Source organism: Accipiter gentilis, chromosome 10, assembly GCF_929443795.1.
Source record: "Accipiter gentilis chromosome 10, bAccGen1.1, whole genome shotgun sequence".
NCBI classification, from domain to species: domain Eukaryota; kingdom Metazoa; phylum Chordata; class Aves; order Accipitriformes; family Accipitridae; genus Astur; species Astur gentilis.
In genome coordinates this window covers 22764647-22789403 of record NC_064889.1, presented here as the reverse complement: position 1 = coordinate 22789403, position 24757 = coordinate 22764647, and the positions used below count along the sequence as shown (strand labels likewise).

General features: G+C 54.7%; 1 protein-coding gene across 1 annotated transcript in view; it reads left to right on the top strand.

Moving 5' to 3' along the window:
* The first annotated feature begins 790 nt into the window (after positions 1-790).
* The window catches only part of PCSK6 (proprotein convertase subtilisin/kexin type 6), a 36926-nt gene continuing 12959 nt past the window's right edge, over positions 791-24757 (top strand). The window contains exons 1-9 of the mRNA XM_049811395.1: positions 791-1018; positions 7405-7509; positions 11964-12074; positions 12722-12865; positions 13482-13558; positions 14261-14349; positions 17657-17829; positions 21692-21904; positions 23377-23477. Coding sequence (XP_049667352.1) covers positions 791-1018; positions 7405-7509; positions 11964-12074; positions 12722-12865; positions 13482-13558; positions 14261-14349; positions 17657-17829; positions 21692-21904; positions 23377-23477 — 1241 coding nt within the window. The remainder of the gene's footprint in view (positions 1019-7404; positions 7510-11963; positions 12075-12721; positions 12866-13481; positions 13559-14260; positions 14350-17656; positions 17830-21691; positions 21905-23376; positions 23478-24757) is intronic.

Below are 24757 nucleotides of genomic sequence, written 5' to 3'. Positions count from 1 at the left end.
GCGGATCGTAGGGGGGCAGTGGGGGGGGGGGGGGGCTCAGGTTGGCCACCCAGGGGTGTGTGGGGGGCTACCTGGGGGGCAGAACCAGGGGATGCATGAGGGGTTGGCTGAGGGTATGCAGGAGGCCTGTGGGGGTTCTGCCCAGGGGGGTGCAGGGGGCCACCTGGGGAGCAAAGCCGGGAGGACCCATGAGGGGCTGCCTAGGGGGATGCGTGGGGGGATGCAGGGACACAAAGGACGATGCAGGGGGCGCAGGGGGAAACCTGGAGGGCAGTGCCCAGGGCATGCAGAGGGATGCAGGGGGCTTTCTGGGGAGCAGCACCGGGACATGCAGGGGGGATGCAGAGGGATGCAGGGGATTTACCAGGGAGCTGCACCGCGGCATGCAGGGAGGATGCAGGGGGGTACAGGGGGTTGTCCGGAGACATGCGGGGGAGATGCAGGGGGACAGAGGAGGTTGTCCAGGGACGTGCAGGGGACATGAAGGAGTCGTCCGGGGAGCAGCACCGAGGCACGCAGGGGGCTACAGGAGGGATGCCCGGCGGCAGGCAGGGGGGGCGCAGGGGGAGTGCCCGGGAGCCGCCCCGTCCGCCCGTTTTCCCGGCGCTGCCGCCCGGCCGGGCCCTCCCCGCCGCCGCCGCCGCCGCCTCCTCCGCCTGCCCCCCCCCCCCCCCCCCCGCTTCCCCCCCCCCCCCCCCGCGGGAGCATCCCCCCGCCCCCGCCGGGCTCCGGGGCCGCTTTAAAAGGCGCAGCTCCCCGCTCCGCCCAGCTCGGCATCGCGGAGCGCACCATGCCCGCCGCAGCCGGCCCCGGCCCGGGGAGAGCGGCGCCCCCCCCGCCGCCGCCCGCCCGCCTCTGCCTGCTGGCCCTGGCGCTGCCGCTGGCGCTGACCGGGCGCGGGGCCGCGGCCGAGCCCTCCCGCACCGTCTACACTAACCACTGGGCCGTGCGGGTGCGGGGGGGGCCCGCCGAGGCCGCCCGCCTCGCCGCCGCCTACGGGTACATCAGCCTGGGGCAGGTAAGGGGCGGGGGGGCAGGTGCCGGGGTACCGGGAGAGGGGGTTGGCGGGGGGGGGGGCTTGCACCGGGACCTTATGGGGGATCCCCGGAGCGGAGAGGTGCTGGGGGTCCCGCGGAGCTGCCCGGTCTCCCGGGACCGGGGTGATACCGGCGGTTCCAGGACGGGGAGATGGGCCCCGGGACCCCCCCCCCCCTCCACCTCCCCGGCGGAGCGGTCGGGATGAGGGCGATGCAGCCGTGCTGGCGGAGCGCTTTGGCCCCGGGGCGGAGTGGCCGGGCAGCCCCGGTCCCGCTCCCCCCCCCCCGCCCCCTCCGCCGCCCCCGGCGCGGTGCCGTGCTCCGGCCCCGGTAGAACCGGGCGGCCGCTCCTCGGGGTGCCCTCGCTCCGCACTGCCCGCTCCCACGGCGGCTGGGGGATTGCACAAGTTCCTCCCATCCCGGAAAGTTACATTTGTGGATTTAACAAACTTCGGACTCTCTGGCCCGGGTTTATCGGAGATTTGGGGAACACGGAGAACTCTTGCTTTCAGTCCCCTGCAGCACACGGGTGGCTTAAAGGCGACTTTCATCACGGCAGCTCCTTTTCCTCTCAGTTTCTTCATCCCCTCTGTAAGCCCAGATAGGGGCTGATGTCCTCAGAGTTTCCTCCGGAGTTTACCGCCTCCCGCACCGCCCGGCTGCTCAGCACTTTTCTGGCTGGGTGGCACTTCAGGTTGTCTTCTTGCCCAAGGTGTCTCCTGGACTATAAATTATAACCTTGCCTTATATTGCAACCCTGCTCTTAAGTATAATTAAAGTCACGGGGTGCTGAGTAAAAGAGATTTTCGGGGGGGAAGGGGGGGGGGGGCTGAACTGGGGACACTGTCTCCTGCACTGGTGTCCGTGACCTCCCGTGGCGGATAATCCCTCACAGCCCACCCTCTGTCTCCTACCTGCCGTGCTTTTGTCCCACCAAGGAGAAAATCACTTTTATTATTCAATGCTTCTATCACAGGGCTGGGCAAATGTGGTTGTGCAACCCAAAGGGCTTTTCGGTGTTTATCCCTCTTCAGCCAGGGAATATCTCGATTGAGCTTCCCACTCTCCTGATCTGCATCAGCCTAATGTCAGCTCCTGGTCTGGGGTTCTGCTGTGTCCCTTCCCCACTGGAGCATCTGCTCCCCCGGCATTCTGGCTTTCCCGAGCTTGTCCCCACGATGCTGGAGGCGTTTGGCCCACAGGCAGGACATGGCCCCGCCGGACCATCCATCCCTCCCTCCCCCCGAGCGCTTTCCCGGGGCAGCCCAGGCGCAGGCTGGAGAGCAAGGGAAATAGTTCTGTGGTTGCATCAGGGTGTTCCTGGCTCCCGCCTTTCCCGCGGACGCTGGGAGCTTGTGCACCTCTGGGGCTTCCCCAGCTGCTCTCAATGCCCTGCCTTCAGCTCCCCGAGCCCCTCGGGCTTTTCCCATGGGAGCTTGCCTAGGGCCAAACCCTGAGGAACCACTTGCCCTGTGCGTCGTGGGTGACATTTGCTGCGTTGTGCCCGGGGTTCGTGGTGTGCTGAGCCCCGTGGGGACCTGGGCGTCTCCAGCTTCCTCTGCTCGTGTAGCTGCCAGGGGTGGCACCATCCCCAGCGAGATGTGCCCTCCTGGGGGGCCTGATCCTGCACAAAACTTGCTGGAAAACCCTGCCAAGGGCATATCACCCTGCCCTGGGGAGGTGGTTGGGTGGAGAAAAGTGGTGGAGTCCAGCATGGCGAGCGACGAGGAGAGGTGATGGTCACGGGGTGACCCAGCTGGGTGCAACGGAGGCTGTGCCCTGCGTTGGTGGCTGGTGACCTCTTTTCCTCTGAGCCGCAATCCTGGGGGCTCCTGACATGCTCCTGGCTGGGAAGGGCATGCTGGGGTTTGCACACACAGGTGTCTGCCCCATCTCTGAGCTGTCCCCACGTGTTCCTGTGCCCAACAAGTGCACCAAGACACTCTTAAACCCTTCTGGGTCATGGCACAGTGACATTTCCCTTCGGGAACCACTTGCATCAACTTCTATTTAAGTGAAGCAAACAATTAAACAAAAGGAAAAGACTTTACACCCCAAAACGCCTGCTCATTCCTCCCCGCCAGTCTTTGTTCGCTGTGCTGTGCCGTGCCGGGGCGAGCCGGGACAGGCCCTGGCCGAGGGCGGTGTGGTGCTGGTGCCCTGGGCAGCGCCTCTGCCGCTGTCCTGAGGGTGGTGATGAGCCTGTTCCTATCCCAGTAAAAAAATTCATAAAAATATGAATTTTTCCTTGTGCTGTGTCCAATGCTGTAAGTTTGGGGAGGGCTCAGCAGTCTCACCTGCAGTGTAGGAGGAGGACAGGATTCATTCTGGGCTGGAATTGGAGCTTTCCTGGATTCCATCTGGGGGACGCTGGAGCGATGGTGTCCTTTCAGCCCTGGGCTTGGTCCTTACTGGGCTGAATCAGGCCATGACCATCTGAGAATGACATTCCTGAAGGCAGGGGCTCAGCAGCTGGAGTCTTTGTCCCCAGTGGGGACAGGTGGTGTCCCCAGGAGGGCAGCAGGCACGGCCTCCCCAGCTGGATCCGTCCTCCTGGAGGACACCAGTGCTGATGCAGCTGCGTTTTGCAGAAATGAGCTGGTTTGGGCAAGATGCTGGAGGACTTCATTGTGATGGGGAGGGAAGAAACGGGCTCAGCAATGTCCTGAGTGGCTCTAGTGCTGCCCTCGGTGGCGTCCAGCTCTCAAAAAGCTCTCCTTTGCCATGTCTCGTTAGCTACAAGGGATCTTGAACCTGCTCAAAATACTAACGGCTGCTAATGTGGCAGGGTGGGTGGGTACTGGGCAACGCATGGGGAGAGCTGGGTGCTGCTGCAGGAGCATCTTCTGGGTGCCTCTCCCTGCCCCGGTGCTGCTTGTGGGGGCTCGCAAGTGGCACTGGGATTTGGAGGAGAAGGGGAAAAGGGGAATGGAAAAGGAGATCAGGAGGTGGCCAAACCCCTTGCAGTCATACCTCTTTTTAACCCTGTTAAGGACCGAATTTGTAGTGTAATTCCTGTTGGCAAGGACCTCTGGAGGTCTCTGGTCCCACCCCCCCCAATTAACTTTGAGGCTGAATCAGGCTGTGCAGAGCCTCAGCCAGGTGATATATGAAGCTCTCCAAAGATGGAGATCCCACCACCTCCCCAGGCCCGTGTGTCATCCCCCTGCCCAAAGAATTACTCTCTTTATACCCAATTACAATTTATCCCCTTGCAACCTGTTGTTTCTCATCCTTTTGCTGTGCATCTCCACATCTCTCTAAGTGCCTGGGTCCCGTTGGGGCCATGAGTAACTCCTTTAGCTTCATGCTCTTCCCCATTTGGTCAGATGACATGGCAAGCATGTGGTTTTTTTGGAAGCAGAGCCATTGACACCCTCGGCATAGTGACAATGGCTTTGTAGGGTGCAAAACGTGCTCCCATTGCTTCTGGCTTGCTCCACCTGCAGCCCAGCTGGGCTGGGCAGCACCAGCCAGGGCTTCCTCTGCCTCAGTTAGCAGCAGGGAAGAAATCCTCTTCGTTTTTGTTAACACACAAATTCAAGCTGCGTCAAAAAAATCTCAAGTTTCCTTTGAAACTTCAGCCCAAAACTGCAAATCAATTGGGAAACTTAAAATCAACCCTTGCAGGACTGACCTCCCGTGCACATTCTCGGCAAAAGTTAGATGTCTAAACAATCAAGGTTGAGAGTTGTAAATGCGCTTGGGGAGGGAACGAGCGTGCCCGGAGCTGCTCGGCCTGGTCTCCTGGGCTGCGGGGGGGGTGGGCTGGCTTTGTAACCGCAGTTGACGGCAACCTGGACTATCTGCTCTGCGGTGGAGCTGGGACCTTTCAGCGGGCGCAGCTGTCTTCTGGCTGCTCGGGAGCTGATGGGTACGCTTGCTTGTCTACGTAGGCAGGAAGGATCGGCCCTTGGTAAAGTCCTGCAACGTGCCGTGCCTTTCGGGGGCTCCGCTGGGTTTTCTAGCATCCCCATCGCTGTGGCCACGCGGCTGTGGCCTCGCTGGTGCTGTATGCAGGAGAAAACCCAGCTCTCTTGGGCATCTCCCATCCCCAGGGCTGCTTTGCAGAACTCTCACTGAGCTGACTGACTTCAAGGAGGAGAATAAATACTTTTCCATTAAAATAAAAGGCATTTAAAATTTTTTCTCCTTACAATAGCTTAGGTAGAAGGGGGCCTCTGGAGGTCACCAGGTCCAACCTCTGCTCAGAGCAGGGCTGGCTTTCAAGTTAGCCCCAACATGGCAAGTTTTTTCTTAACTTATCCTTCCATAAATCCCAGGAGGATAAAGAAACTGGGGCACAGGGTGCTTTTCCTTCTGCTCTGGCCACATATCCCCAGGGCCTGGGAGGGCATCATCTCCCTTCCCGTCCTCTTGCTGCTGTGCATTGCGTGGTAATTTCACATTTATTTCCAAAAAGCCTCATGCCCGCTCCGGTGGGGAACAGAGGCGCTTCTTCAGCCGATGCTTGTTTATAGAGTGTGATCCTGTTACAATGAGTGCCAGAGGGACCGGAGATGAGAATAAACTGAATATTATAAACCTGCAAACTGCAGGCTGAGCCGGCGGATGCGGAGCTGAACCACCCGGGCTGTGGGATCGGGATTTCCAGGCAGAGTGAGCAAGAGGCAGGGTGGCCTCGTGCAAGGTTTCCCTAAAATATGGGGAGGTTGGAGCATCTTCCTTCCCTTTCCTAAGTACAAGAGGATTTGAGGAATGGGTTTTAAAAGCCAAGTGCAGATTGCAGGGAGCAACCACTTTGCATGTAGATGGTAAGGAAAATGCACAGCGAAGCTGTAATGCAAAGAAAAAGGTGGGGGGTGGGAGGGTTTAAACGAATTTGAGTGGAAACAAATTGCAAAAATCACACTTAACGGCAGTAAAGTCAGTAAAATGACATTCTGGCATAAAAGGCAGAGCAAAACTAATTAAATATTTAATGATCCTAAGAGGCACTGGCATATCTCAAGGTATTAAGTACGATAAAGATATAAGTAGTTGTCATCATCTGCTTCGGCATATGGTCTGGACAAACCTGCTTGCCCCCCCTGTCCTGTTGCAAGCCAGTCTTGGTCTGGCCTCAGGGACATCACCCTGGCCCCTGTGTCACACGTGGCCTCAGGGATGGCACCCAGGCTCCTGGGTTGCAGATGGAGGCTCATTAGCATGGCTCACCCTGGTCCTGTGAGCCAGGCACAGGGACTGCCACCACCTCCCTGCAGCATCCAGCTCCAGGCCATGGGAGGCGTTTTTTGGGGAAGACAAAACTGAAGAGCCTCAGGGAAAAGGGAATTTATAGCAGGGACCCAATTTGTACCAAAATTGTGTGGCCTGGGAGCCGCATGCTAGTGAGTGCAGCTTTAGGGTCATTCCCATCCCTATGGCTGTGAATCCCAGCAGGATGCTCATCACACAGTGCCTGGCTGAGATTGCCCAGTTCATTGCGTAGCCTGGGGACTTTATCCATGCTTTTGGGATGGAAAAAGAGGAGTTGCCGCCTCTCCAGCTGCCAGGATGCGAAGGCTGGAGGCAGTGCAGCTACCTCAGTGCTTGGCAGGGTGGTGTGGCTGGCACAGTGTTTTCCCGCAAATGTGGGACATTTCAGCTCCATGCAAGAAAAAAAATGGCAAAAACTTGTAAAAGAGGAGCGTGGGGCTTCCCCGAGCTGAAGGGAGCCAGTGAGGCTGCCTTTCCCAGCTCGCCTTCGCTCCCGGGCTGCACTTACTGCTGGGGAGGGACTCTAGGCTAGGGCATGTGTTATACATTCCTTGGGAGGGATGGTTGGTTTGCTCAGAGATAATTTTTTTATTTATTTTTTGACGACTCCTGCTGCCGTCCCTGACTCCAGGCTAAGCATGTTTATATCCCGTGCTTCCCAGGAGCATCCCAGGGCTAGAAGGGATTGCATTCATCTCTCCTCACGGGGCTGTTCTTGCTGCCTGGGCGAAGCCGGAGCATCGGGTGGGGAAAAGCAGCATGATGAGGCACAGCTCCCCCAGCTCCGCTGCAGCTGCTGAGCTCATTTTTAGCTCGTTATTTGTGCTTGGGAGCTGATGGAAGGCAGTTTACAAAGATGCATTTAATGGGTGAAAATTCATAAAAATGTTTTCCGGGCTCCGTTGTGTCAGTGCAGTGTCCGGCCATCAGCGCTGTTTGCCACGGCAGCGTCACTGGGGTTAGTGCCAGCATCCTGCATCCCCTCCCTGAACCCTGGCTTTGCCAGGGAGCTTTGTGTAAGCAAGGGATTTGCGGCGCAGGGCACGGCTGCCCTGATGCACAAAGGGATGCTGCCAGCACTGAAATGGGGAGCAACCACGGGAAAATCTTTTTTTTTTTTAAAAAAACCACAACTCTATTTTTGCAGATTGGGAGCTTGGAAAACTACTACCACTTTCACCACAGCAAGACTTTCAAGCGCTCAACACTGAGCAGCCGGGGACCGCACAACTTCCTCCGCATGGACCCCAAGGTACGGGGCTGGGCAGCCTGGGGTCCCCCAGCCTCTGGTGGGGCTGGTGGGATGGGGGTCCCCATTTCCCCTGGAGGAGCCTGTTATCTTGGTCTGGGTCAAGCGTGAACCCAAGCATCTTGCAATGACATGTTATCCTTGAACCGTAGCCCTGTGCATGCACGGAGTGACTCATTGGACATGGGTATGTGGATCAGTGATGAAAAATACTTAGAAGTGACTAAACGCTAACATCTGTCTGAAAGCCGGGAGGAAGAAAAGGGGGGAAAAAGCCTTCCAGGATAGAAAGGCTGTTGCATGCTTGGGGTGTTGATCCAGTTGCCACAACACTTGCTGCCTCAATGGTTGCTATGTGTGAAATCCTTGGCAATGGCTCTGCATTGCTTTTTCCTAGAGCAAGCATCCGAAGGGATTTTCAGCACAGCTGAATTGACAAAAGTAATGGGGAGGGGGGGAAGGCGGCAAGAAGGGACAGGCGGGACCAGGGTGAGCTGGGCTCGGGGTGGTAGGGAAGGGCTGCCGCTCTGCCTCGGCTTTCCTCCTCCCTCAGCTCCACCCGGCGCCCGAGCCCTGTGAGATAGATGCCCCTTCTGCAGAGCAGGTGAAAGGTTAATGTGCAGGGAGGGTCTGGTTTTGGGGAGAGGGGGAAATAAGTGCAGAAAAAGGCATTGCGGTGAAGGTAGCCATGCTGCAGCAAGCTGCTGGTGCTTGCACCGATGCCTGGTCACCCTTGGGGTGCTCCCGGCCACCCTTGGGGTGCTCTTTCCTGAGACATTTCCAACTTACTCAGCACAACACATCCCATCCGCATCTCTCCAGACCCACACAGCAATCCTGCTTTCCCCAGCCAGCAGGCTTTCTGGAGAGGTTTGCTGTTAAATATTTGGACAGGGTTTGTAGCACATTTCTGAGGAGGCACACGCATGGCTGCATTGCCGGCGGGGAAAACTTCAGCAAGGGAAGCGTCGGTGCCCTGGAAGTGTGCTGGGCTCTAATTAAAGCTGTTTGCCCTTGGGGAGGTGCACAGGCACCCCAGCAAATGATGAATTCAGCTCTGCAATTGAAATATCTCCATTTAAATGGGTCTAGTTATAATGCAGACCAAATCGATTGGCTTTTAGTCTTATTAACATTTACCTTACCTTGCTCTATGGACTACAAGTTAGAGCAATTAGGTCCCAGTCTCTTAATCCTTTGTTATCACTCGGAGTTCAAGACCTCTTGGCATGTGTTGTCTCTCCTCCTCTCCCATGCACATTTGCAAATCGTTTTGGAGATGTCTCAGCATTTGGACGGCACAGCTTAGCGTGCGCGACGCCGGAAATCATCACCGTGAGGCATGAGGAAACGCGAGCTGGAATCGCAAAGATGGAAAAGATGGAAACTAATCTTGCAGAAATCCCGAAGAACCAGCAAATCCAATCATTTGCAGATGTTGGGTGGTTCGTGCCTTCCAGGAGCTATTGTTTCCAGCACCGTTATTTATCGGTTTGCTCTGCCGTGGGGGTCGATGGCACAAGGGCCAGGTCCTGGCAAGTGGACCATGGCCAAGCCCTCCGTCCCAAGGATGTGGGTGGCTGGGCAGGGGGAGACCCAGCAAACACGGGGCAGCACCCAGGATCCTGGTCCCCGTGGGCCCACCCTGCTGCTGAGCTCCCCTCTTGCCCCAAGACATCCCTGTGACCGGCGGCTGTTCCTTTTGGGGCTGATATGAGCCAAGTGATGTGGCAGGTGATGGAAAGGGAGGAGGGATGTAGCAAATCCAGCAATTTTGGGGGCAAATCATGGTGATGAGAGTAAGAGGCGTGGAGGGGCAGTGGGATGCAGAGCAGGGTCACGCTGTGCTTTGCCACCCCTCTTACGGGCTCCACTTGCAGCTCTTGTCGCCATAAACTTTTGCAGCTCGCTGGGATGCTCCTGTTGGTCTTCACAGTGCTTGAGCCTTCAGCCTCACTGCTCCAGTCTCTTCATCCTCATCGGAGGATGTCATGGCCTCAGTCTCTGTGCATCTGGCCACGCGCTGTAGCAAAATCAACCCCATGTAAATTATTTCTGCCGTGCTCTATGGCAAACACGTTCTGGAGCCATCTTGTTTGTCCTGGATCTCCTCTTTAATTCCTGCGCATTCACTGGAATGAGTCAAGCTATTGCTTTTCTGGAGCTGCAAAGGGAGTTGCACCCTAGCCTGTGCTGGTTATCATGTTTGGTGGAGCTACCCTGGATTGCTGGATCTGGGCATCAGCCACTGAAATTCTTAAAGTAAGGGGGGAAATGAAAAGCTGCCCCTCTGTTTCCAGCAAGGGCGAAGAGTTCGGCTCGCTGATACCTGTGCCTCCTCACAGGGTCCTTTGGTGCCACTCAGGGTCACCTCATTATTACTAATTAGGGTTTGCAGGGATGGAGCTGCATCCCCGCCCCCCAGGATCAGGAGTGTGTTGTAACAGTTTTTGCCATCGCTAGTAGCAAAAAGACTTTTTTTTTAATTTCCAAGAAGCTTTTCCCCCACCCTGGATGTGTGGTGGAAGGCGACCAGAGTTTCACAAGTGGTGGGAGCCATTGCAGGGATGCCCCGGGCTCCTTACCGCTCGCCTGTTGTCTTCCCACACCAGCCACATCGATTTAGCAACCCCCCCTTGAAATCAATGTCGTTAAACTGCGGATTTCTCTGTGTCCACATAAGACTTCTCCATTGAATCCTGACTGGCAGCGCTTGGGTCGATCAGGAGCATTTTTAAGGTGAAGACATCTCTGCAAGGCACCGCAGCTCCTGGCAAAACCTGCAAAATTCCACATCTTCCCGTCATTCCTGCATCCAGCAAAGCTGCAGGGAAAGGCGATAGCAAGACCCACAGTAATGCTGCCAAGGAGAGCAGCTTTAAGGAGAAAAGCCGGGTATTTGGTCCATATCCTCTATTTAATGTATTTTTAATTTTTTTTAACTAGACCGTGAAGTTGTATTTTTGCTTCGAATGCTTAAATCCATTGTCATATAAGCAAAGCAGCATGCTGTCGTCAGCCAAGGCAGCATGGAAACTCATTTTTCTATGAAATTTTTTTTCCTTTCAACTTTTTTTTCTTCAAAGTATATATGTTTAAAAACCAAGCTCTAGGCTGTGAACTGTCAGGTTTCTGATATGTACAGCTGCCCATCCACCTCCATCCAAGTCAGAAAGCTATAAACCATGCACGAAGAACTTGGTTCAGCCGACAGTTTCACATAAATGACCCCAGCAAAAACTTGCACTTTGGATTTTTATTCTTTTCGTTACAAAACCTTAGTCACAAGAATAAAGACATCTCCATGAGCAGCTCTGCCGTTCCCAAAAATTCCCAAGCCATCAGGAAGACAATGTCCGGCGAGGAGGGATGTGCCACAGAGCCCTCCCAGCTCATCAACTGGTGCCTCCCTTCTGCCCCCAGCATGAGCACGTGTAAAGATTTGGTCTACAAATTATTTTTACAACCTATTTTCAATCAACCTGGGTTTTGTCTCCATGCTGAAGGCAAGAGAGCCCTTTTTGTGGGCAATAAAAGTCTAGGGGGGGGGAAACACTCACCAGGGATGGGATGAGGCTGCTCCCAAACCAGCACCTTGGGTCCTACTGCAGCGGTACAGGCAAACACCGGCATTTCCCAATCCTGGCCTTTTCCGGCTCATTTCCCGTTTGATGTCTTTGCATGTCACGTCCCACGAAAAGCAAACAAACGTCAGAGCGGTCGGCCCCAAGGCCACCTCACCCATGGCTGGTGCCAAAAACGCCTCTCCGGAGCCAGCTGTGTTCCCTGAGACCTGCCACGGCTGTCTGTGGTTGTCCCGTATTTTTGGGAAACAGGTGTTGTGCTTGGGTAAAGCCCCCGCTTTTATTATTTTATCAGGAGGAGAGGAGCTCAAAGGATGAGCAGCCCTGGAGCCAGGTGGTGAAGTCTCAGGTCTGAGCTGCTGCTGCTGCTGCCTCCCAGCCGGGGGGATGGATCAGCCCCAAAATTAAGCCAAGCACCTGAGTCTTCTCCAACACTTTGACTAAACACTGAAATATGTGGTTCGTCTCCAGCGGGACTTCAGCACGTGATTCAGTGCTTCGTTAAGCCAGGGGGGTTTAGGCTCGTGCTTGGAGGTGACTTTATGCTCAAGGGTTTTACTGCGCCAGGAGAGGAATCTGGCCCCTGGCTTGGAGACCACAAAGAGCTGAGCTTGCCATGTCCGTCTGTCCATTCATCCTTTCTCCCCCAAAATGGAGCTTCTGTCTCTGCAGCAGCTCTGGCCAAGGAGATGGGGGTTTTCTGGTGATGCTGGGCTGGGTCCAGGCAGCGGTTCCCACGGCTTCCGCATCCCGCATCCCATTTCAGTGGGTGATGCCGGGCTCTGAGCCCGCAGGTGATGCCGAGCTCTGTGCCCACGGGTGGTGCCGGGCTCTGTGCCCGTGGGCAATGCTGACCCACGGCTCTGCTTGCAGGTGGACTGGCTGCAGCAGCAGGAGGTGAAGCGGCGGGTGAAGAGGCAGGTCCGAGGTGAGCCGCACGCCCTGCCCTTCAACGACCCAGTGTGGCCCAACATGTGGTACCTGGTGGGTATCTCCCCTCCGCCGCCCTGCGAGGAACCTGCTGCTTTACAGGGGGGGTTAAGTTATTTTTAATCAAATGCATCATCAATCTTTGCTGAGCCCGGCCAGTAGTGAAACACCTTAATATCAGCAAATGTGCTTGGCAGCAAGATTTTTAAATTGTAAATTGATATACTAGAGAGAATAGTTTAAAGTGTTTCCCCCTCATTAGCAGCCCCTCGTTATGGTCTGCGCAGTGAAGGCTTTGGAGCAGCGCAGCTGCAGTGCCAATGCATTTTACCCATCCGAGAGCTGCAACCATCTATTTACAATATCATTTTTACTCCTGCCTGCTTCATCGATCTGTATTTGACAGGGAAATTCATTGAAAATTAAGCACAGAAAGGAAATGAGCACTTCAAAACCGAAGAGCCTGCAGTATTTGAAATGGAAGAGGAAAAGAATAATGGGGAGATAGTGTTGCCTGGATTAACTGCTGCTGGATGGCTTTGATTAGTGGAGTGAAGTTATAACAAATCTAAGAGTTATATGGCAGGGGGTGGGATGTAAATATATTTTCTGGTTGATTAAATGGGCTCCCAGCCTGGCTGCTTGCTTAGATGGGCTGAAATGGGGTTGCAGCCCTTTTGCAGCTGTGTTTCCCCCCGTAGCACTGCGGTGATAAAAGCAGTCGCTGCAGGTCGGAGATGAACATCCTGGCAGCCTGGCAGAGGGGCTACACCGGCAAAAACGTGGTGGTCACCATCCTCGATGACGGCATAGAGAGGAACCACCCCGACCTCCTGCAAAACTATGTGAGCTGGGGGCTGGACGGGCTGGGAGTGGACGGGCTGGGGCTGGTCCTCATAATGAATTGATTTATGGAGAATTTCAGCATATAAACACTGAAAGCGTATAAACACAACTTAAGTCTGTGCATTGGCAGATTAGAAAAAATGTTGTTTTTTTTTTTAAAAAAGCTTGAGATGTTTGTAAGAAGGAAACAAGGTTTTTAGACAAAAGGGTTTGGGGGAAACTCCCTTTGCAGCTGCCTGGGAAGCGGCCGCCTCCCTCTGGCTTGCCAGGGCAGAGCCAAAAACCTTCATGAGCCTGCTTAGCCCCAGCTCAAACCCCAGATGGATGCGGGGAGGGGGTGTGTGTGTGTGCTGGAGTCAGCAGGATTTGGGGTTTGGAGGAGCTTTCCCCTTGGTAGTGGGTTGTTTCCCATGGGAGACACGCAGGGCTGCAACCCAAAACTATTTATTTTGAGCAAATAGTCAGAAACTAAGGGGAAAATGGCATTTTCTGCCTGGCTCGGCTCCGTTAGCCACCACACCAACTGCGGGTGAAGCAGGACCATGCTGCTGCTGAGGCCAGTTAGTCTCATGCTGTGCTGGTAAGTCGAATCTAATGGTGGCAACGTGTTTTCAGGACCCTCTTGCAAGCTACGACGTCAATGGGAACGACCATGACCCAACTCCACGCTATGATGCCAGCAATGAGAATAAGTACGTGATACTAATAGCCATGGAGCTGGTGTCCATGTGGCCGGGGTGTGCGGGGTCCCCGGGGCTGGGGTTTTGCCCCCTGGGGTGTCTTCCAGGTCTGTGGCCTTTCCCCATGCCCAACACTGCAGAGGATGCTGTGTTACAGACTGCATAGAGTCATTGCGTTTTAATGCAAATCCAGCCTGTGGCAATCATGCTAATTGCTGGTGAACCCCTGAGCCATCGAATGATGCACCAGGGGGTTTCCTTGCCACGGTTGGGCATTAAACCACGTGAGTCGGGCTGGGTGGCTTAGATGTCAAAGGTTGGATGCACTTTCTGGGCTTCAATTAAAGCGGGACGGGCACATGATGGCATGTGTGGAAATGAAATGGGAATGCAAAGAGCAGATTGTATTTAAGTGCAAGATGCAAAAAGCAAATTGCACTTAGGTGCAAAATGCAAAGAGCAAGTTGCATCAAGGTGCAAAAAGCAAAGAGCAAATTGCATCTAGGTGCAAAACGCAAACAGCAGATTGCTTTCTGCATTAATTTCCTCCATCCCCCAGTCCTTGCTGTGGGTTTTGAATAAGGGCTGTCCAGCTCTTGGGGCACTTTCTTCCCCTGCTCTGGCCTCAGAGCTGTTTTTTGGGTGCTGGGTGGGGGTTGGCTGGAGGGATCCTTCGCCACGGGACATCAGCTCACGGGGTATTTCTCTTTGCAGGCATGGCACTCGCTGTGCGGGGGAAGTGGCGGCGGCGGCGAACAACTCGTACTGCATTGTGGGCATTGCCTACAACGCGCGCATCGGAGGTGAGGCTGGCGCCTGCCTGTGGCTTCCTTGCCCTTCGCCATCCCCCCGAGGGACTGCGGCCACCCTGGCCGTGCCCACGGGTTCCCGGGGTGGGTAGTGGGATGCTGGCCCCCCAGATATTTCCAGGAGAGAGTCTCCTCCTTGGTATCCTGGCTGCAGGAAGTCCCAGGGGGGCTTGGCTGAGGATAAGTGACATGGGGTGCAGGGGACTCCCTGTATTTTGGGGGGGAAGCCTTCTGTTTGAGCTGCATCCTTGCCGTGAGGATGCATGTGGATCGAGGATGTGGCGATTTCACCCCAAAAGCCCACAGCTGCTCTCGGGGGGGCCACGTTTGCTATGGTCGGTGGCACCAGTTTAGCTTCAGAGCTGAAACCGTGCGTTTGTGAGGTGAATGTCTGCAGATAAGCTGGTCGGAGAGGGGGGCCTGGGGGGATCCCCAAAATGCCCTCATGGGGAAAACACTGAGGGGGCCGGAGCTGCGCGGAGTGGGGAAACCTTTGCACAGTCCCTCAAATAACACAATGCGTGGGAAGCAAATGAATCTTTATCACCAAATTGGATCCTGATGGTAATTAGCCTCACAGAGTTCATTTGCGTTAGCCTAGCTGGTTTGGAGGCTGGCTTGAGCTGGAGCTGCTCTGGCCAGCCTGGGCTGGTATAGCACCCACTGGGGAGATGGGGGTGTCAGGGCTGGGGTGGGAGAGCCACGTCCCATCTGCGTGGCTGGTGCGACCATGCAGGGAACAAATGCCTGGAGCTGGGTCCTCGCCGGGGGTTTTAGCCCCGTCCTTGGCACAGCTGGAACAGCAGATGGGCTTTTACTGCAACCCATCCTACCACCTCAGTGCCAGGAGAAGTCACTGTCGGGAGCACAGACCCAAGCACTCGTGGGGGGATTTGGGGCTTAATTCCTTCTCTTGGCTTGTTCACGCTGGCCATGCAAGAAGAAGTTTCGTTAGGGTTGTGTCTGCATGGGAGTGGTGCCCGCAGGGAGTCCTGCTCCTGGCCAAACACTGTCAGTGGTTCCCTATGCCGGGAAAAATCCCCCGATGGAAGAAATAACCCAGGGAGGGTGAATGGGGGAGTGGCAGGGGCTGTAAAGGCTGTGGCACATCCCCCCATCCCATCCCATGCCCCCTGCACGTGGGATGACTTCTTGCTTCTTAGAGGTTTCTTGCCCCTAACAAACCATCTCCAAGCAACAGCAGAGCCAGGCAAAGCTCCCGGTGGGCTTTAAGGCAGTTTTGCATCATGCAGGATCAGGCTGTTGCCTTTACGGTCCTTTTTGAGTCCATATCTCCGCAGCAGCCACGGAGATGAGCGTTATTTGTTGACTTTATAACGACCTATGGGTCTCATTTTAATTTCCTTCCTTTAACGCCTTGCCTTGGGGGTGTGCTGGGGAGGCATCGAGTGATGCGAGGCACCTGGCAGAGGGTAGAGGCTGTGGGCTTCCCACAGCGTGAACAGGCAAAGGGGAAAAATAAAGTTTGTAGCCATATCAAGTTTGGGATTGTGGAGGAAAATGCGCTATAGTTGCAGTGAGAGTGATTTTAGATGGATTACGCAAATAAAGCAGCGATTAATGAGCACAACTTGTTGGGGAAGCCTATTTGTCACACTCGGAGAGCTACCATCTAATTTTACTGGCTGCTCTTCAGCGCTCTTGAGTTGCTTTTCATTTGCTCTGGGCAAAATACATTGCTGCTCAAGAAACAAAAAGGGCTCTTGCCATTCCTCCTCCTTTCCCCCCTCCTCGAACGCTCACTTCGGAGGCCAGTATTGGTCCCTGCGTGGCAAAGAGCTCTTTTATTTTGCAGCACCCTTCCCTGCTCCCTCCTGCCCCATTATTTAACTGGGGGGTTCCCACATCGTGGGTGGTTGTCTCTGGGTTGGCTTTGAGTTGGCTTTGGGCTGACTCTGGGCTGGCTTTGGGCTGGCTTTGAGTTCGCTCTGGGCTGGCTCTGGGTTGGCTTTGAGCTGTTTTGGGCTGACTTTGGGCTGACTTTAAGCTAAATTTGGGTTGGCTTTGGGTTGACTTTGAGCTGACTTTGAGCTTGCTGATGAACATGCCCGCATTTAGCAAGCACAAAAAAACATCCCTTGGCTGGTTTTGTTTGCTGCGCCGCAGCTGAGCACGGTTTGGACACCAGGCTCAGCTTTTCACCCCTTCTGCTTGTGTTTTCTTGTTAACACAACAAAGAGAGGAAGTTTTTGGGAACTGCTCTGCTCCCTCATTTTATATTTCCAGGCTTGTTTTTGGCTGGTAGGGGACAGCGTCAGAAAGAGATATTTGAGTTGACTGGTGTCCAGAGCACAGCTGCAGCTGTAATGACATCTGCCTGCATTTGTTTGCTTTAAGGAAAAATACATGTGGAAGGGGAAATGCATTTTTATAAACCGGACTCTCCCTGGCTGGCAAAATACCATGCTGGAATTTCCAGCATCTCTTCTCCTGCAAGGGCTGTTTCTGGGCAGTCCTTTGGGGTGCCTGGCACCCTCTGCCCGCCATGCAGAAGGTGAAATCCGGCATGGAAAGGGTGATGAGGAGCAGAGGGGGTTGTAACCCTCATATTGCAGCAGTTGGAGGCTGGGGGTGTGCACCAATCCCCCAGCCCGTCCCGCCGTGGCTGGTGGGCTCTGCCTGTGAACCACCCCAGCCGGTGCCTGCTGGCATTCCTGGCTGGAAGTGAGGTTATCCCAGGCGGACCGTCAACCCCATGGGTTGGAGTCCTGGTTCTGATTTTGGCCATGCAAACTGCAGCCTGGGGCTTCTCCTGGGCCCTCTCCCCATCCTGGGCACCACTGGCATCAGTTGGGCAGTGACGGCGTTCATGGACGGTCACAGTTGTCCCCACTTGTGTGGAGAGGCTTCATCCCGCTGGTGTGCCTGAAGCCAGGGGGCTGTGAGCGTGCGGGAAACACCGTTATCTTCCAGGTAGAGAAATGAGGTAGCTAATTAATTAAAAGCTGGCGGGGGGAGAAGGTTTTTAGCGAGGGGATTTTGCTGCCAGGGAGTGCGGCACTGCTCCCACCGCCTGATCCCTACCGATGGAGGGGAAGCAAATTTTAACCCCCACCTCGCCACCACTTGCCATGAAGCCAGCAACACAGGAAACTTTCCAAAATATCTCCCCAGCATCCCGCTGCTGGGCTCGTTAGCGCGCGGGGCCGCGGATTGAAGCTATTCCAGGCGTGCCTGAACCGTGTGGTTTCCGCCGCTGTTAACAAAGCCCTTTGATTGCAATCCTCACACTTTCATCCAAGCCATTAAGCCCTAATGTCTGATGTTTTTGTGCTTTTAGGCATTCGTATGTTAGATGGCGATGTAACAGATGTTGTTGAAGCGAAGTCGCTTGGCATCAGACCCGATTACATTGACATTTACAGCGCGAGCTGGGGGCCAGATGATGATGGGAAGACAGTTGATGGACCTGGTCTATTGGCCAAACAGGCTTTTGAGCATGGCATTAAAAAGGTGTGGATCCCGCAGCGCCCAGATGCGCTCGCCCTCCTCCTCCTGCCCTGTGGGGTTCGTGTGCCGGGGCCGCGGCCGGCCCGGGGTCTGGTGCGGGGATGGGCGGCCCGGCCCCCCCAAGGCGATGCCAACACTAGGGCTGGGGCGGGGCGGGGAGGGGGGCGAATCATCTCTAATTTTTCCTAGTTTTCCCCGGCGTCCCTAAGAGCTCCGGTGGATTTTGCGGCTGAGGGCGGTGACGGCGGGAGGTGCCCGGCGATGGCACGGCCCTGGTGGGACCCCTCGGCACGGCCGGCCCCGGCGGGAGCATCCGGCAGCGCTGGCCGCCGGGCAGAGCTCCGGCAGAGCAGGCAGGCCCCAGGTTGAGTTGTGAAGCTCTGCCGGGCTGAGAAACCCAAAGCGGTTCTCGGGGGGGGGGGGGTGTGACTTTGCACCTCAAAATGTCCCCCCGGGTGCCAGCGCAGAGGGAAGTGGCCACCCCTGGCACCTCCATCCCCCCTCCTTCACCCTCCCCAGGCCCCTGGTATCCTCTCCTGAGGGTCTCCATCACATTAAGCATTTCCCTGGTTTTCCACCCAGAATGAGCGGCTGTGTCACGGCCAGCGGGGGGATGCGGGTGCCGCCACAGGATCCGGCCATGGGGGCACAGAAAAAATTCAGGTTATTCTCTCTGAAGTCCTCCAGTGAGAGGGCTCAGCTGGCATCACACATGATTGACAGCTGTCAATTCCCAGTGGAGATGCCCGGGCCTTCCTGCACCCCTTCTCTTTTTTGGGTGCTTTTAAAAAATGCCCAATATTGGCTAAAAGCATCGGGAAAAAGACTTTTCTTGGCAGCTTGGCGGGCACCGCGGGTAAGTGTCACGGCAGCTCGGGGCTCTGCAGCGGGAGTCCCCCAGGTTCTTTGGCAAATTTGGGGTTGGGGTTTTTCCGCCGGCAGCCCCAGGCTGGGCTTTGAAACTCACCCCGCTTCGCTCCCTGCCTCCACTCCTGCTTGTGCTACCTCTTCTCGCAGCACACCGGGATTTGGGGCAGCTGCGGGCTGGGGCGACGCAGCCTGCCTGTTATCTAAAAATAGGGTGGAGTGTTTTTCCCACTATTTACTTGATTTCCTGCCGGGGCGGTGAGCCTGCAGAGGAATCCATTGAAGTGCCGGGGAGTTCATGTCGTGTAAATACGGGTGAACAAGCTGCTTTTTAGACCTTATTTTTCCAAGCGGAAGCAAATTGGTGGCAGCAGGGTACTGACCAGCAGAGCCCCGCTGTTTCGGGATGCTCGCTTCTGTCTCCCAGGGGACATCAGACCCTCTGCTGCCACCCGTGTTTGTGGCACCCACTATCCTGCATGCACAACTCTTAATTGCTGACTTCTTAAATAACGAGGAAAGCTGCAAGCAGATAGTTGGCCGCCACCTTTAGCCCAAGCAAACAGCTGTAGCCGAGTTATAAATCCTTAAAATTGACTTCTTAATGGAAACATTAAAATAAACTTTATGTATTAGCGATAGGACTGCGCTGGGCTAATTTATCATTTTGTTTCTTGCACCTCCAGCCACACCTTATTAGTTCCCGAGCTAACGAGGGGATATTTATCCTAGGCTCTCGTGGAGTGCTGCTGGGCAAACACCCAAGCCCCGGCAGCGCTGTGCCAAGATGCTGTGCATCTCATATCTGACTGATGTGCTGCTGGGGTGAGCCAGATGATCCCCAGCCTTGGCCAGGGAGGGTTTCCCTGGTTTAAATGATGCCTGGATCCAGGTTTTGTAGTGGCCAGGAGCCCCTTGCCAGCATGGTGTTGGCTTAGGAGGATGGCAAATAAAGAAGTTGGGTGTTTGGGGTCAGCTCGCGGAAACCTTGGTAGTTGCGTGTTTGAGAGCAAAGCAAAAGTATCATTTTTTTCCAGTCCCAGGGAGTGCAATACACGGTGAGCTCTCGTTCCACTGGGAAACGCTGTCAGGTGTTAGATGTGCATTGCTGTAGTGTCACTTATGTGCCTGTTTGTGTCCTCATGCAACCGTGCTGGTTCCGAACCCACTTTCCTCCAGCGCAGCCCTGTGCAGGCATCCCAGCGCTGTGGATTTGGATCAGGACCAAGCAGCCTTTCTTGGCACCCACAGCTGCGATGCCCGGGGTGCAGGATGCAAGGGAGGTCTGGACTCCCTGTCTGCATATCCCAATTGAAATCATTGCTACGTCTCAACATGCCTTCAGCAATTGGTGCCTGGTTTTATTCCTCCAATTAGCAATTTAGGAAAGCCTGGGTTGCAGGCAGCAGGGCTGGTCCTTGGAGATGGGTGGATTTTAGTGTTGGAGAGCTGGACGGTCGCTGCCTGCGCTGAGCACGTGGGCTGGGATGCTGCCGCCTCGGAGATCCAGGAAACCCTGGAAAGAGGACTGGAGATGCCAGCAGCAGACTTGGTGGGCTGGCGAGCTGGGTCGAGCTCCCTGTGATGTGGGGCAGGGCAATAATTCCCTTTGCAATTGCACTTTTTCTTGCAGAGCTCCAGACAGCTCTATTAAATCTTTGCTAGGGAAATACCCACCCAGCTTGGCTGGGAGGCAGCCCAGATAATGAAAACTTTCATAAAGTAAGGAAAGAGCCTGACTTAGCCTGTGTATCCAGAGGCAGGGTCAGCTCAGAGAGCCTCTGCCCCAGGAGGAGGGCGAGACAGGTAATAAACCATCCCTCTCCCCCTGGCGCTTAAAACCCACAATAAATCCCAATGAATTCCTCCGGAGCAAAGCTGCTTTTTTATTATTATTATTTTTTGTGGAGGAAGCCGCTGCAGAGTAGTGGGAGGGAGGTAAACACCAGATCTGCCCAGGCTAGTGCCGAAATCTCTCTGTGGCAGGAGTAGCTGCGGGGAGGATGGGGCTGCTCCACCATCGTGTGCTTCCATCGCCTGCCAAGCCCGGCAGCGTGCCGCCCTCCTCGGAGAGCCCTGCCTTATGGGGCAGGGAAGCGAACCAGCCGCTTCATTTCCTGCCCTGAACCCCCTTGGGTCACCAAAAATCCTCTGTTGGGACAGTGGCACCCTGTTTGTGAACCCCCATGGGGCTGGGTTATTCCTGGGGGTGCAGGCACCCCGGTGCCCTGGCAGAGGTTTGGATGGAGGATGGAGCGGTTCGCCCCCGCGCCATCAGCTTCGTTAGGGGCCCCTCGTTGGCAGCACGGCCGCCGCTGCTGGGCGGGATTTTCCCCCGGCTCTGGGGAGGTCCGTGTGGCTTGCGCACTCCTCCCGCCCCCCCAAATCCCAGTGGGCTCCCGCAGCTGTACCTGGTGGGGACGGCTCCATCAGATGTTCCTGCCAAACTATGGAGGGGGGAGAAAAGGCTGGGATTTAAAAATAGAAAACAAACAAAAGGAAACTAGCAGATAGGCTGGGGGAAGGTTTCTGATAGTTTGGGGGGGTCATGAGGGGCTTTGCAGGCTCAGGGAGAGGAAGACATGGGTTTCGGGGGGCTGCCTGTCAGTTCCTCCCATGGGGCCATCCCTGCACCCCAGAAAGTGCCATGCTGGTGGTACTGCCTCGCTCTGAGCACCCCAGATGTTTTCCCCCAGGAGAGCCCACAGAAGATGCCAAAATCCCTGTCACCGGAGGCTCTCCCATCCTCACAGGGAGTCGCTGCACATAAAACTGGGGCTGGCTGAGCCGAGGGGCACATTTGTGGGGGCTGAGCGCTGGACAGGATGGGACCCATCCTTCCACCCTCACCAAACCCTACATCCAGTCCCAAAACTCAGGCTTACCAACAGCATCCCGATGCCAGGGAGGGCTGCCCCCTCCTCCCTGTGCCGAGATAGCCTCTCACCCTGGACAAACAAATGCCTCCTCTCACCCCCTGTCCCCTCTCTTCCCACAGGGCCGCAGGGGCCTGGGGTCCATTTTTGTCTGGGCATCGGGGAACGGCGGCAGAGAAGGTGACTACTGCTCCTGCGACGGCTACACCAACAGCATCTACACTATCTCCATCAGCAGCACCACTGAGAATGGCTACAAGCCCTGGTACCTGGAGGAGTGTGCCTCCACCCTCGCCACCACCTACAGCAGTGGGGCTTTTTATGAGCGGAAAATAGTAAGTTTTACCCTGACACCAAGTGGGGCAGCATCCCCTGGATGTTTTTCTGCATGGCTGGGCTGGATGATGGCTCACTTGTAAGAGCCGGGTTTTGCCCTTAGCCCTGTGGTGGGTTTTGCTTGTGCTTTTTTATGGTAGGGCCAAAATTGCTCTGGTCCTTGGGAAGAGCTCAGGGATGTGGCATTTTCCCTGGTAAATAGGTGAAAGGGCTGGAGGTTTGCCTAAATACCCATGCAAATATTTACCTGTCCCCCAAAGGTCCTGTTTGCTGTCCTGTGCTTATAAAAAGGGAATTTTGAGCATTTATACTGTGAGACGGAAAGAAAAGAGGGAGGATGGAGGTGTTTGGCAGGGATATGGCAACCCCAAACGGGGAGCAGAGACTTTTCACACCCCAGGAATTGCCTGAAAGTGTGTGCATGTGTGGATCAGATTGGTTTTTCCTGCCGCCCAGGCTGTATTTGCCCTGTTCCAACAGCTGCTGTGGTCTCATCACAGCAAGGCCTTTTGTTAATGATATCCCTGTGCATCATCCGAACCTCGGGCAGTAAAACATCCCCCACCGGCATGGCACCTTACCCGAGCTGGGAGGGAGTTTTCCACCCAAATTAGTTTTTTGACAAAAATGTTTTTTTACAAGTCGATTTTTTTTTTAATTCAAGAGTGATTTGTTTGGCCCCTAAAAGATTGATTTCCAGAATCCAAGTGCCTCCTTGGGGTCATTTGCATGGCACTAAGGAGCATTTGCATGGCTGAGGCCAGCACCAGCCTGGGGCTGCTGGAGCATCACTGGGCAAAAAAGCAGCTTCCAGGGGCACCTCGGGGAGAAACGGGGTGGCATGTCCTGTCCCCCCCCCACCTCCAAAAATTACCAGATTAACTCAAAACCCAGAAGCCTTTTAAAAATGTAACTGGCAAAGCATCTCTTTGCCCAGCTTCTCTCTCCAAGCTTTTGGCACCCAAGCATCATGCTCTCCCCTGAAAAAAAAAAGCTGGAAATGGCACTTTTTTTTTCCTTCTTTTTTTTTTCCCCCATGCAAATGGAAATTCTTGCCTGACACCAGGAACTGGAGCTTTCAAGGAAAGTGTTTAACATGGCACAGCTCAATATGCACCCATGGGTGCATACCCATGCCAACCCTGCCCTGCTCACACCACTCCATCCATGGCTTTTCCTCCAGCTGACCCATAGCAAAATTGCCTTTTTTTCCCCCTTTAAATAGTTTTTGCACCTTTGAACGAAGGAAAATGTAAGCAGGGGTGTTTTCTCATGCACCAACTGTATCTGCAGCCCATTTTGGGGGGGCTCAGAGCACCCCAATGACGTGGGACCCATGGCAGGGCTTGGGTACCTGCAGGCTCTGCTCCCCGCTGGCAGCATCCCAAGCAAACCTGGAGTGCTCAGCGGGGTAGCACCTGCGCCAGCAGCATCTCCAGCAGCGCAGGGGCTGCAGCTCCTCTCTCTGCAGGTCACCACGGACCTCCGGCACCGTTGCACGGATGGCCACACCGGCACCTCTGTGTCTGCCCCCATGGTCGCAGGCATCATCGCCTTGGCTTTGGAGGCAAAGTAAGTGTAACCTTGCCGCTGGCTTGAGGGGGAAACGCTTCCACGTTTAGTACCTGGCAAGCAAAAGAAGAAAGGTGTTTTCTTTTAACTCTGGAGCAACTCAAAATGGGGCAAAGTTATTCTAAATTGCTCCTTTTTGGCAAGGTTTGATACAGCATTGTTGTTTTGCATCTAATCTTCCTGCAGGTGTTTTATTGAGCTAATTCTTCACTTGTTGCCATCTGTTGAAAAGTTGGGGTTGGTGAGATAAGTCAGGCTTTTCATTTGGTGCATTGAAGCCACTGACAGCTGGCTCCAACAGGAGTTTTATAAATACTTCCTGGAAAAAAAATGTCAGAAAACATCACAGAAAATGGAAAATGTCTGTAGAAGTGATGGTTTCCAGCAAGTGTTTCATTTCTGGGGGAAACGGACTACTTTTGCATAATGTCAAAAACCCACATGGTGTGACCAGCAGTGACATGCTCCCTGGTTCAAATGAGCCACTCTTTGCCTCTTGTCCCCATCCTGGTCCCATCCTGGTCCCATCATGGTCCCCCAGGCCAGGAGCAGCCTCCGAGGTGGACCAGGCTCACCCCTTGGGCATCCCTATGTTGCTTTATGGAGCATCTTCTCTTGAGCTTCTCACTATTATTATTATTGGTTTTATGGGTTGGAAATAAAAATAAGGCTGGGAATAAGCTGCAGGGCAGTGCTATGTTCACGTCCAGGGATGGCGATCACGGCGTGTCGGCTCCAGTCCCTCTCCTCTGGTTTAATCCCAGTGCCCAGGTTGGGTGATCATGTTTCCGGAGATGCTGTTTTCATTACAAATATATTAAGAGCTTTAGATGTAATTTTTGAATTGTTTAGCTGAGGCATAAAACGCAACATTAAGTACCAGAGCTTGGTGCTCAGACACTCCATTATGATGAGAAGGAATAAATTGAATTTCTTTTCTTAAATGTTGCTCGAGAGCAATATAAATCCTAGCTTGAGATGCTGAAGAACTGACTGTAAGAAAAGCATGGAAAATTCTTCAGCAGTATCCCTGGGCTGGGGTCTTGGGGGAGGCTCAAAAGCACACAGCGCTCGGCGTGCAGCACCCTGAACACACAAATCTCATGCAAACCCAGCCTGGGGAGGGGGGGGGTTGGAAACACTTTGGGTTTCATTTTTCTGTTAAATGAGTAACCCAGGTTTTCTTCCAGCAATTTTTGCTGTTATTCCTATAGAGGGAAGGTTTGCTCAGCATCGTGTATCAGCAAGCTGCTGAGGCCGGTACCCTGCCTCAGGATCTG